Below are 14,143 nucleotides of genomic sequence, written 5' to 3' on the forward strand. Positions count from 1 at the left end.
ATACATTGATTCACTGGGAATACCTTTCATTTGTGACGACATTCTAGAATCTTGACATATGACATACCATTTATCAGAGCCAGAAACCTCAAAAAAAGAAATAATAGATTTTCATCTTTCCAACTGCCTTGGTTGGTATCATGTATGGTGTGGTTTTCTATCTTAAAGAAAACAAAAAACTAACAAAAGTAAGCTTACAATCATTACATGTGATCACAATTAATTCATTCTACTTGGTTCAATGAAAAGATAAAGCTCTAAAAAGAAAGCATTTGCACCAAATTACGTTAAAAATTAAAAAAAGAGAAAAAATAAATCTTTGCAACACAGTGTAAATGAGAAGCCTGGAATGATTCAGGTGTGACCTGCAGCCAGCTCCTTAAAATTCTGAGACTTCTCAGGTTAACTGCAGGCTGCATTTACACAGAGAGGAGAAAATAAATAAATAAATACAGCAAAAACAGAATCTAGAAGTATATAGGAGAGCAATATGTCAGCAAGTTGTTGAAAACTGGAATATCCGTGTAGACATAATGTGCAGAGTTGTGTGAAAACTGTGGAACACTGTAAATTAGCCAAGTCAAAAAAGCTGATCTATAGCACTTTTCTAGTCGTGTTAACAGCTGTGAACACAAAAATGTTGCAAAAACATGTTGATTCATTTATTTTTTGGCGTATGACAAAATTCTAGAATTTTGTTTCATTCTACAATCTTGATGTATGAGAACAATCTAAAATCTTAACTTTCATCTTTGACAACCTGCTAGAAATGTCAGCAATATTTTACCTTTTGTTTCTTTGGTTTATTAAACAATATTAAATATTATATTTCAAAAATCAGTAAAAAGAAATAGCACACATAAACTAATTACACAGAGTAAAAACAACCTAGATATTATCTTATAAAAACGCTGTTACTGTCTACAAAAGAAATAGTAGCAAATATCCTATATCACTGACAGACCAAACACTTGAAAAATCTGATGAGAGTTTAGCAAAATGTGATCATTTTAATTGTGGATCAACCTCCTGTCCTGACAGTAACATATGTGTACCAATGTTTATTTTGTTTTGTTTACTATGTTGTCCAAGTAGATTTGATGCGAGAGGTGTTCTGTCAGATTGCATTGAATTTCAGTGAAGCATCCTCTTTAAAAGTGTTCAGTATTATTTTTTCATCATAGATTCCAGTCTTTTTTCATTGGAAATCAAAATGGAATCTCAGTCTAAGGTTTAGATAAGTTCCCCCTTTGGCTACAGGTTAAACTTGTGTGTGTACGGTTCTTGGAAACTCTCATGCCGTGTGATGTCAGTTTCTTTTTCAGTCATTTTAGGCAGTAAGGGATAAAATACAGCAGCCTTGTACTTGGAAGGTGTTTCATTGTCCACTGATGTAATAATAAATATAATTAGTGTACATCTGAATGCACTGGATCTGAGAACTGCTTAGCATAATCACTAGTATGTAATACTGATTACTAGTTATGTGACGACTGGCGTCTGTCTGTCTGTCTGTCTGTCTGTCTGTCTGTCTGTCTGTCTGTCTGTCTGTCTGTCTGTCTGTCTGTCTGTCTGTCTGTCTGTCTGTCTGTCTGTCTGTCTGTCTGTCTGTCTGTCTGTCTGTCTGTCTGTCTGTCTGTCTGTTAGCAACATTACTCAAAAACAGACAAACAGATTTGGATGAAATTTTCAGCTAAGGTCATAAATGACACAAGGACCAACTGGTTAGATTTTGGCAGTGATGCAGCTTATAGCCTGGATCCATGGATTTGTTGAAGATTTCTGTATCATTGTGAGATAGTGGCATGGCGTCACTGTAACTATGACTACAAGTGAACACTACGTCAGCTGTCAGCTGATGATCACATGATTGCGATCCTGCTACAAATCAAATTCATTGGGACTTATACATCGGAAGTGATGGGGGTGTTTCCGAGTCCCATCACTTCTAGCCGCCTGCTGCACATTTAGGTCACGCGATTTAATTTTAACGCGATATAATGCATAACACACGCCTGTGCCCTCTTAATGTGAAACTTAAGATCTGCCTTTCAGTTGAAGTGAAATGAGATGACTTGTATTGTTGTTGACACCGGCTTCGAATGCTCTTTTACTTTACACTGAATATCGCACATCCTACCAACTGCGTGATCTGCTCATTCAGTTGTACCATATGTATCTTACATACACAAATACTATACTACCGCTGAGCACCAGATTAATGTAAACCTCCACAAAATCTTATTACTGCTGCACACTAAACTAATAACTGCAGTTTGCAGTAATTGGATTTTGTTTATATTTTCCCACTTTTTAATAGCATTTTTCTGTGGACCAAAGAGGACAAAAGACGTAACAATTTATTCATAAAGTGCATCTTGTAGCCGTTGCTTTAACAAAACAGTTTAAATCTTGACTCGCTACCTTTCGTCTTGCCTGTTCTGTCTGTGTTACTTAGGTTACAGTTGATAATGATAAGGATAAACTTTATTGATCCCACAGTGGGGACAGTTCACCGTTACAGCAGCTCCAAAGAAAAAGTATAAAACAGTGTCTCTCCTAATTACATCTTCCAGATGTAGTGCATATAGAAACAGGCAGCTTGGAGTGCTGCTCACCACATCTGCTCGTGTGTGCTGGACTGAAAGCAGGGGCTCATGCACCACTTCTCCCTGTCTGTACTGGTTGGAGTCCAGTAGCACCTCAGGCAGCCCTCACATCTGTGATCAGTCACCCACATTATCAGCCAAGCCTCAAGACCAGCAGATAGACAGATGTGCTCTCCAGCTGTGATTTGTGTAACTCATTTACAACCTGACTATCTGGCTCATTTGGGCTATCATTTGTCTGTGAGCTGTGCCCCATGGGCTCTCAAATGCACCACACTTCTTTTCTTTTAAGAACTTACTGGACCTAGTTTGAAGAGAGCTTTGGTGTTAAGAGGCCAAAACAAATGAACACCTAAAACTTCTAGCAGAGCAGTTTGGATCTCTTGGTGCAGAGAAGATGCACTCTCTGTAATTTTCTTTATACAGCTCTTGGGCTTGTTACAGCCTTTTCACTCAGTCTTGTCATCATGCTTCCCTGTAAAGACACTTTCTTAGCATTTTATTTTTCTCTTGGCTCATCGGCTACACTTCTTGCTCTTATTGTGTTCAGAGAGGGAACATCTAACTTTCATACTTTTTTGTGCTTGTTAGCGGTCATTCTCAAGATTGTTCATTTCTCTTTTATTCAGTACTTTATGTCTTTTAACTACCTCCCTGTGGCACACAGGTTTTATTCCTTTATTTTCCTCACTGGGCAAGACTGAAATAACATGAATCCATAAGAACTGCTTCATACTTCTTGTGAGTTATTGGTGGAATAACTCACCAAACCACTTCCTGCAGAGATGATTAGCTGGAAAACATCCACAGCTATTGATAGAATAGCATCAAGCATTCAGAAACAATAAAAAATGTACGTGTCTCCAGTTATTACCCCAATTTAGTGACAGATTCAAGTCATAGTGTCAAAATAGCTCAACTATAACTATGAGGATTGCTAGAAACAGAGCAACTTTCTGGAAACCACTCAAAAATTATGGTATATTTGTATGCAGCAATTGTCCTTGAATTTCCAAAACTTTTGTTTTTACCACACTCCTCTCTTAGCTTGTCACCTCTGGCTGACACATTGGATTCCACTGAGAAATGGCAGCTAGTGGCAATGAAAATAACTGAAACTATACACAAACTTAGCTCTGCAGGTAGGAGAAATGAACTCAGAGTCCCCCAGAATATCAGCTGGCAGCACGAGTTAAAAGCACCGAAAAGCGTCCTCACAGCTATGAGCTGTCTCATCTTAACACATTCTTTTTCCCCAGCTTCTTTGTAGAACTGTCCAAGATGTCCCAGCGCTTTGCAACATATAAAATCAGGGATCTGTTATAAATGCTGGAGCTGATAGCTAATTCTGCATTTTGGGCTAACGGGGAGGTTTCTTCCTGGGGTAAAGCATATTTTCCATAAATTATTACTGTGATTTGTGCAGTGTAATTCTCTGAACCCCACAATCCGTCTACAGGCTTCAATCACTCTAAAAACAGAAAGAAATGTTAGATTTGCAGCTTTTCAGCTTTCCAATGGTCTTGTTATGTATCCATTCTACGTGGGTCATTGGGGGAAAAAAACACCTCATAAAATAAAGCACTTGCACTGAAATTCTGTGCAAAACAAAAAAGGCTGCACACTGCAGTGTAACTGAGAAAACATGACTGTTTCACCTGTGACCAACAGTGAAAAACTCAAGTTTCAGGTGAACTGAGGCTGTGTTTACACAGAGCAGAGAGGAGATGACAAGAGAGACTGAGAGCAAAAAAAAAAAAAACACTGGATCAATAAAATAAATACAGCATGGCTCAAAAACAGTATTTAGGGGAGAAAGTTGTCAGCAAATACTTGGAAGATGCATTCAAGAGGGTGGAACATCTGTGTAGGGGTGATGTGCAGAGTCATGTGAAGAGGCCAAGTCAAATAGCTGATCTATAGTATGTGGGGCTGCTGTTTTTTCCAGTGTTGGCAACAGCTGTGAACATTTGGAAACATGTTACACACTGATTCTAGTATTTTTGTTTGTTTTCTGAAATGAATAATCAAATACATTCACCTTTTATTTCATTTCTTTTCTTTATGATTTATGACATAACTCTGTTGTAGACACAGGGGATTTTGGAGTTCTCTCTTATAACCATGTTTGTGTTGTTTTCCATAGAGGCAAAGAGAAAAACAAGCCCACAGTGAATAAAAATGCAACATGGATCAAAATATGCCCAGAAGCTGCTTGGGGCTCAGAAGGTTAAAACTCAAAGCAGACACCTGGTGCAGCTGTAGGTAAAAAGGTCTTTCTAGATAGTCTTGAATTAGTGGTATTTGTACAGCTACAATAAAACAAGTGCAATCAAAATGTGGCATTGTCATGCGACATTGAATATTTGCATTTACAGATGTTGCCTAGCAACAGTGGTTCCGCCCACGTGGCCAAGGCCAAGCTGAAGACCGGAGAACGACCACAAAAGCATCGCACATTCATTCGACCTGCTAGAACCTCGACCCTGCACTTCCTCAGGTTCCCAATGATGCAACCTTCAAGTCTGAAGTGGATCGGACGAACGCTTGTTGAGATATGTGAAGGACAGAGATGCACGCAAAGAGATTTCTTTTAAAAGGAAATGAGTTAATAGCTTCTCTTCTTGAGTATGCTCAGGCAGCTCAACACTCCTTTCAAGAAATAATACAGAGGACATTTTCTGTGTCATGAGGTCAATATGACAGATCAGGCTCACAAACTTCTACATGTGGAAGTGTCCTGTCAACCAGTAGATGGATAAACATGCAGGTGCTTTAGATGTTTGGATTCTCGTCTGTCTTTGAACACCACGTGTGAAACGTGTGATCATCACAAATTCATCCTGCAGCCCAAATGCACAGCCTGTCATAATGAAGTATTTCAGGTAATCCTGCAACTGATTTCATTAACAAGCAGACACCACTGCTAGAACACTGTTTACCTGGTTAACATTTGCTGCTACAGAGCTCTGCATGACAAAAAACATCCTTCCCTATGGAAAGCAGGTAACTAAGTACATTCATGTCATGTACTTGACTGAAGTACAACTTTGAGTTCCTTGTAGTGAGTCACTTGAGTCTTTCCATTTTACAGAATATATTATACTTCCATTAACAGCTCCACCACACAGTGATTTTTGCCTCAAAACTGCTCACATGGTTTCATTTCAGTGTTCAAATTAGCTTTTATGACACCAAAAATCAGCAAGAAAAAAAAATCCGCTCAGAGCTTTGTTTGTCAAAGTTTTATCTGCTGTCCCTGAATGTAACTCTACATTAAGTAGTTTAAAATAGGTCCACCTACAGCAGCTACGACAGTAACCTGCTGCTGACACACTGATGCTTCACTATTAAGAAGCTAATCAAGTCTTACATAATAATAAATCAGTCAGAGGGACCAAACCAGTGCCATTGAGTTTTTGATGCAGGGTTTTACTTGTAGTGGAGTATTTTTACATTGTTGTATTGGTACTTTTACTTAACTAAAGGATATGAATACTTCCTCCACCACTGCTCCAAACCAAAAGCTACTTTTTTGTTCAAACTGTGACATTCCTGTTAATTCCAGTCCCATCGGCTTTCTGCCGCCCAGTGTGCTGAAGCTCAGCCAGCTCCACATAACAACCTTGTTTCAACCTTGACTTTTCAAGCCCTCTTTAGTCTTGTCTTTGTTCTCTATTCTGCCTTTTCGTGTTGTATTGTATCAGCCTTGCTGTCACCCACTGAAAGCTCTGACCTTCAGGGTTATTTACTAAAAGCCAGAGGAGAATGGAACACCATTCATTACATCTTAATGCTTTTCTTGCTGGTAAGGAAGAATACCAGTGTAGGAAAAAGATCAACAAATGCATCTTGCAATGTTCATAAAGTAAAGTGTAAATACATCAACTAAAAACAATGAATACGAGCATTTCAGACAGGAAAAGGTGAAACTTACCAGGATCGGACTTGGAGAATGTGTCCACATCCAGTAGACTCCTGTGGAAACAGAAAAAAGTGCAAGTAAAGATGAATCCTTCCAGTCCTCCTCAATGTTTTCAGAAAAACTATTCATTCATTAACATTTAGTAAATTCCTTTTTTATCTTGGTTTTTCTTTGCTCTCCTGAGCATTTCCAAAAAGCCTCAGCTAAACCCACAAAAACTGGGTCATGGACAGATTTAAATTGCCCCCCATATTATTTTGTGAAGCTAATCATCAGACAATGTTGTGCAGCAAACCCTATCCTTGAGATGATAAGAAAAATAAAACACTTCATTACAGATAAAAGGCTGATGATACCCTCAGAAAGCAGAATATGATTGAACTCCTTACTGCCAACAATGGCTGCGAATGACCTGAATGTAGATGTGATGACGACTCTTAACATAAACTGAGTTTTACAATTTAAAAGTCCAAAATGTTAGTTTGAATAAAAATGTACAATTACATCATTGCATGCCCACATAACCTTGTGTTTTGGAACTATTTAAACATATCTATGTAGACTTAATGATCTTGAAAATGTTAAAACAATGGAGTGACCGACTTTATCTTTTACCAAAGGTAAAGAAACAATGTTCACTTTGTTGTAAAAAAGTTGGATTCTGGTGAATACTGGCCTTTTATGAAGAGTTCTTTGCTTTTACTGTGTGTGGTTTTAATCAGTCACAACCTGATTTTAAGGTATCACATAAAATCAGAAAACAGAAAATAAATAAATAAATAAATAAAAAATCCATTTGGCAATACCGTTACGGGGAAAGCAGGAGAACCCAAGCGCAGGCACACAAGAAAATTGGCAGACAGGTGAATAACGGAAAAAGATTTATTCAAAAAAATAACTAACCCAATACAGAAAAGGGAAAACAAACCAGGAGATAAATTAAACCGAATCTAACACTGAAAGAAACTACACTACTAGACCTACCAAAAACCACAAAACCAAACAGGAATAAACTGAACCAAACAACACAGCAATGTACTTACAAAAACCAGGGGAAAACAGAACTAAGGGCTAGGCAGGCTTGGGGAATCCAGAAGCTAGTGGGGAAACAAAACTGGCAGACTGAAGACTGGGGAGTATCCAAGAACAGACAGGAGTTGAACTGAGTCCACTAGAGGGAAATCCAGGATGGGGGAATCATTTGAGTCCAGGGGGCTGAAGCTGACAGGGAGTAGAAGGCTTGGTGGGGAGAAACAGAATCCAGGAGTGCAGCAGAAGCCATGAAGGGATGTGAATCTATGAGCCGGCAGGGAGTGAATGAAAGCGCAGAGCTTAAATAGGTGGAGGTGAGGTGGAGAACAGGTGAATGGTGTGAACTAATTACTGCAGGTGACACTCATTGCAGTAATCAGCAAAACAGAGTGCAGGCAGGTGAAGCAGGGAGAGCAAAGGGGCGAATGAACAGAGAGACAGGAGGGAGAGATGACAGACAGAGGGAGCCAGAGAGAGACAGGTCAAAACAAACAGATGAGGGACAATGAGAGAAAGAAGAAAAAATAGCAAAGGAGGAAGAAGGGCAGAGTCTGGAGTAGGATCATAACAGATACAAGCTTTTTAGACAGTGGCATGTCCCCTTATTCTTGGGTCCAATGTGGTTACAATAGCACAGACTTCCTAAGAACTATTAAGACATTCATGGCAAGAGACCACACATTTAAACTGCAAATAAACTCACTATCGAAATTTTACTTTTCTTAACAAAACTCTGTCAAAGTTTGCCACAAAAATGTTAAAGATGTCACTATAGCGCCTCTACATGGACAGTTGAGTAAGACTGTATTGCCAGTGTTTGAATGTATATTGGCCAAGTTTAGTTACTCTGGATTCCAGTCTCATTTAGGCTAAATATGAAGTTATAAAAAGTAACTGGTGAGCGTAGTTTAGCATAAGGACTAGAGAAAGGGAAAACAACTACCTTGACTCAGTCTGAAGATAGAACTGCAAAAAACCAAAACAAAAGAAAACCTGCTAATACGGACACCATCAGCAACATCATGGTCATTCTAATTAGAGAGGTATGTACTGTAATCAACGTGAAATAAAATGTTCTTTATCTTTAGAATCACATTGATATGATAGGGAGCAGTAAATACTAAGTAGTAGTTTGGAAAAGAATTGTTCCTTCAAGAATTATTAGAGTGATTATATAGGGAAGTGTGTCTTCATAAAATTGCATTTTAAAAAAGCCAAAAAAGCTGTTTGGAACCTTTCCAACATGGCAAAGTAATTTGAAATATACACTACCGTTCAAAAGTTTGGGGTCACCCACACGATTTCATGTTTTCGATGAAAAGGGTTAGGGTTCGGGTTTGTTCATGTGCTAATATAATTACACAAGGGTTTTCTAATCATCAGTTATCCTTTCAATACCATTAACTAACACAATGTAGCATTAGAACACAGGAGTGATGGTTGCTGGAAATGTTCCTCTGTACCCCTATGGAGATATTCCATTAAACATCATCCGTTTCCAGCTAGAATAGTCATTTACCACATTAACAATGTCTAGACTGTATTTCTGATTCATTTAATGTTATCTTCATATAAAAAATGCTTTTCTTTTAAAAATAAGGACATTTCAAAGTGACCCCAAACTTTTATATATTGGATGACATTTAGGTTTGACTTTACACTCATCATGCAGAGTTTTGTGGTGCTAATTTAAACGCTCAAACTAATTAGCTGTGTTGCCTCTTGTGGTGGCAACAATTTCAACGCACTGGTTTTGGTCAACATCATAGTTTCTATTGCTAAAATAGTTGCGTTGACTGATGTTACTCTTCTTTTTGCAACCTAATCTCCCTTTTTGGTGTTTCTCTCCTGTCCCTCACCCTATTTTGCTGTGCACATGTGGAGCCTACATGCCAACAAACTTTGTCTTTTAAATCCAGTTTTTAAATGGATTTAAAATCTTGGAGCAAATAAAGACTTCCCTTGTACATTAGTCATGAAAAATAAAAACCATCTGAGTTGTAGCGTGTTGTGGTTGAGGTCATTGCACTTCTTACATTGTGACTACTGCACATGCACACACAAGTTGATACTAACAATATATGCCTGACCTTTTACGCCTTTCATCAGATCAAAAATTGATTTGTTTTAATTGGAGAGTAAAGTCATTTGTCTGTAGGAGGAGAGTAAATTTGCATGAAGCCTCTGCCTACCAGCTCTAAAGTCCATTACAAGGGGTTATACATAAGCCTGTTTACTCTATTTAGTCCCCTATTCCATCAGTCGCTAATTTGTCCTGTACATGAATCCCAACAAACCACAACGTGTCATTTTAACACTTCAGATTCTGTACAGAATAAACAAACGAGATAAAATATTTCATTGCTGAGATGTGATGATGAGTTGATTTTGTCACCTTCGCAAAGAACCAAGCTGCTTCCAGGTTTCTGTATTAAGCTGCTGGCTGTAGCATTTGTCATTATGTCTAACAAAAAGCCAATAATCTGAGGCGAAATAAGAACCCTACATTTACAGCACTCTGTAGTGCAAACTCAAGGTTAAACACAAAGAACTTCATCACCATCTGAGCTCACTTTGGCCCTCTCGGCTCTGCTCTAACTCAGGTGTCTGGACACTTCAAGTCTGGCTGATCTCAGGAGGGACTACACAGGAGCAACAGCTATTCATTATTCAGGAGCGGATTGGAAAGACAGTCAGCGCACCGGCAGGCAGGCAGGCAGGCTGACGGTCTGGAAAAACCCTGACTGAGTTTTATCGCTCAGTCGGTCAGCCTGCCAGCCAGTCAGGCATTCAGCTCAAGCAGCCACAAAGCAGTGAAGATAGGCACATTTAAGTGTTATGAGGGTTAGAAATTGAATTGAAATTGTGACTATTACTGCTGTACATTGCCACACAAGCAATTCACCTGCGATACCAGTTATCCTCGATGCATGTGTGTGAATATCAGTGGCAATGTAGCAGGTTAGTGAACAGAATTCATGCTAAAAAACAAAAGATTTTAAAGGATTTTTTAAATGCATTGCTGCATATGGGAGGAGGAGGATGGGTTTAACCATTTACCATGAGAGCAAAGGGCATTAGAAGATAGATAGATAGATAGATAGATAGATAGATAGATAGATAGATAGATAGATAGATAGATAGATAGATAGATAGATAGATAGAAAACATAAAATTCTCTAATGTTGCAGAAATTGAGGGTTTTTTTTCTGAAATGCAGACACAGATCAAGGAATCATCTCCACAGAAGATAGCAGTGTTACATCAGAAGAAGAAAAACATTCACCTCACACACCTAATTAACTTGTATGAAACTGAAGCTGTTTGTTTGTTAAGCTGGATTCCAGATGAAAACATTTTTTAAGCCAAGTGGCTGGAATGAGACTCTGAACTGGAAACATCCACCCATCTGTCCGGCATCACAGAGTTTGACCTTACCTGCACGACACGGTAACTTCTATTTTAGTTGCAGGGACTCTGGTGTTGAGAGGATCGAATTCCCCTATTGATGCCATCATCTCGACTCACGACGCTAGTGAGCATCCGCGGAGAAAGAAGAAGAAGGAAGAGAGAGAAAGGAAGAAGAAAAAAAGAAGAGATGTGATCATTCACAATAGCAACGTGATGGCAGTAAATCCATTGTAGAGATCTTCCTCTGGGTGTTTGCTTCTGGAGCAGCGGAGGAGGGAGAAGAGAGAGAGGGAAAGAGAGAGAGAGAGGGGGGCAGTGAAAGTTGTGAGGCGGATTTAAAGTTCATTCATCCTTCATCGTGCGTCCACCGTGCGCTCCCGGTGTCTGTCCGGTGCCGAGGAGGAGAGCGCAGCCAACCGGAGGCACCGACAACAGCAAGGAGTCTCTCTCTCTCTCTCTCTCTCTCTCTCTCTCTCTCTCTCTCTCTCTCTCTCTCTCTCTCTCTCTCTCTCTCCTGTCCGTGTATGTGTCATTTATCCACTTGCGTGAAATCATGTGCTATTATTCTAAGCTTACATACCTTCAAAATAAATGGGGAAAAAAAATCTATATTTAACGAAACTTTCAGCCATTTTTTCTGTCCTCTGCTGAGGGGGAACCCCTCCTCTGTGTCAACATATAATGATTTTTTTTTCTCATTCTGGGGCAACAATAAATAATATTTTATACTTTCAGTGTGCTCAGGATGGTTATCATGCTGGAATATTCCTCTTCTGCTGACTGGGAGTCATCATGTCAGCCAGTATTTTTGGTATATCCACAGGCATCCTTGGTGCAAACTGTGAATTTCCTCTCACCCTCTGCACTCATGCACCCCCATATCATCACACTCCTCCCACTGTGCTTCACTGCCAGGACTATGCATTCATTGTGGTACCACTGGATGCCATCTGAGCCCAGCATTCACAGTGCTCTTATCTAAATGTCCTCCCAAAATACAAGTCTTCTTTTCATGCATTTTTAGCAATGTTGACGTAGGAGTTCAATGCAGAAGAGAAAGCACAGATTTTGTATTTATTTATTTTTTTATTTTTTGTCTTTAGAGATTTATATTATGCAATGTCCTTCACACTCTCTGAGCTGTCACAGCAACTCCAGTTTCCACTGATAATCACTGAGCCAAGTCTGAGGTGCTTGCCCATCTGCTTTTCAGAGCTAGATTGTGCAAGTAGTGCACTGTCTGCGGTGTCATTTAAGAGGACGACTGCTGTGGCTCTAATTAGTGGTACTATGGCTCATTCTATATCTCTTGATTACTGCTGCGACTGTGTATCTATTGATTTTTAGTTGGTCACAGATCTTCCTGTAACCTTTTCCATCTTTGTGAAGTCTCACAGTCAGGTTTTCCAGTTCCTCCGGTAATTCTATTCCATGTGGATCCATGATATAGACATGCAATCATTTTATAACCATATTAATGCAGTCAGTCTAATTGGAAAGCATAGGTATACCCAGTTTAGTTTGAATGATTAATAACTTTTGTGTCAGTGATCACGAGTGTATTCACTTTTGTTGCACTCGGTTTCTATTTTTTGGCCTGTAATTTCAATATGTCTCTCTAAAGAATTATTATTATTATTATTATTTTTTATTATTCATCAACAAAATACTTTACTTGCCAACTTAGCACAGATCTTCAGACCTTTTCATATCCTCCCTCTGACTTTGTCTTGTCCTGAAAGAGAATTCTCCTTCTGTGTCAAAATGTAATGAGCATTTTCGCTTTGGGGGGCACCAATAAATAATATATTATTTAAATTGTGAAAGTCGTCTTTTTTAATTCAGGTCTCTCAGTTAAGATAACTGTAAGGCAGCTGAAAATATAGTGCAACTACACTTTATGTTAAAGGTACAAACATATAATCTACTTAAGTACTAGAAATGATGCTCTTGTTCTTTGGCTGAATTTGGTGGGGCAGCTAATCCTGGAGAAATTGGCAGTCTTTTGAAATTTGCACCACTTGTACGTGATTTCCCTTACAGCGGGATGGTTTATTTCCAACTTTTTGGAGATCTTTTTAAATCCTTTGCCAGACTCATAGACAGACTCCTTTGCCACACCTTTTTTTTTTCTTTTTCTGCAGGCCTTAGAGAGCTCTTTCGATGTTGGCATGACACCACACACCTTAATAGCAAAGTGAACAGCAGAGCCTAGATGTCAGAGGTTTAAATAAGACAAATTCCACCTGTCTCTTCTTAAAGACTCTAAAAGGCTCTAATCAATGGACCTAAATTGGTGGATTTCATGGTGTGAGAAATGCAGAGATGTATTTACTTCATCCACATGACTGTTCTGTTTTTAGAATCTATTTAAATTATGACAAAGGCTACATAATGTCATTTTTATGTGTCATTTGATAGAATGTGTTATCTTTATCTGTTTCCAAGAGGATCAAATGTTTGCTAACTTGAAAAATGCTTTTATAGACATAAATATATGAGATTAGCATAATAGACAATAATAGCAGTATAAAAGCCAACTGGCTCTTGCAGCAACATACAGATATTTTTATCTGGTCACCAATTTTACTTTGAATAACACAACTCAGACCCTGTTGTGCTTTCAGAGACTGATCAAACACTCCTCTTCTTTGTAAATGTGATCCAGCTGTGGTAGCATATCAGTTAATGTATGTAACTGTGAATTAGCAGTCACTAACAACAGTGAGAAGTGTGAATTAATCCCATAAAATCATTTGATGAATAGACTCACATGGTGAGTGAGAAGAATTCATAATAGATCCATTTATTCATAAATGAAACTACCATGAGTCGTGCATTAATCAAGCAATTCCTCCATACAGTATGTAAGCATATGAAGCAGTGCGCGAGCTAAAGCAGTCTTTGAATGAAGTGAATGGAACACTTGCAGTGATTTACAAACAATGTCTCCAAGAAGTGAGTGAACTCAAAGCTGCGTCCTCATCACTCAATGCTTTTTATTATTAGGACAACATAATCATGTGTGTTTTAATATATTTGTTTACTCATAGCTTTCTCTTCCATTTAACATTATTTTATTGTTGCATGTATTTAAATATGCAGTTTAAATGCACTTAAAGTTTACAGGTTTCACATATATGCCAGTCCATTAGATTTCCACATG

General features: G+C 38.6%; 1 protein-coding gene across 1 annotated transcript in view; it reads right to left on the reverse strand.

The window, feature by feature from the left end:
* The window catches only part of LOC111581131 (copine-9-like), a 107,834-nt gene extending 96,436 nt beyond the window's left edge, over nucleotides 1–11,398 (reverse strand). The window contains exons 1-2 of the mRNA XM_055013264.1: nucleotides 11,005–11,398; nucleotides 6,547–6,587 (exon numbers count right to left, since the gene is read on the reverse strand). Of these exons, the coding sequence (XP_054869239.1) occupies nucleotides 6,547–6,587; nucleotides 11,005–11,084 (121 nt within the window). The 5' untranslated portion in view covers nucleotides 11,085–11,398. The remainder of the gene's footprint in view (nucleotides 1–6,546; nucleotides 6,588–11,004) is intronic.
* Nucleotides 11,399–14,143: the final 2,745 nt, after the last annotated feature.

Source organism: Amphiprion ocellaris, chromosome 8 (assembly GCF_022539595.1).
Source record: "Amphiprion ocellaris isolate individual 3 ecotype Okinawa chromosome 8, ASM2253959v1, whole genome shotgun sequence".
Taxonomy (NCBI): domain Eukaryota; kingdom Metazoa; phylum Chordata; class Actinopteri; family Pomacentridae; genus Amphiprion; species Amphiprion ocellaris.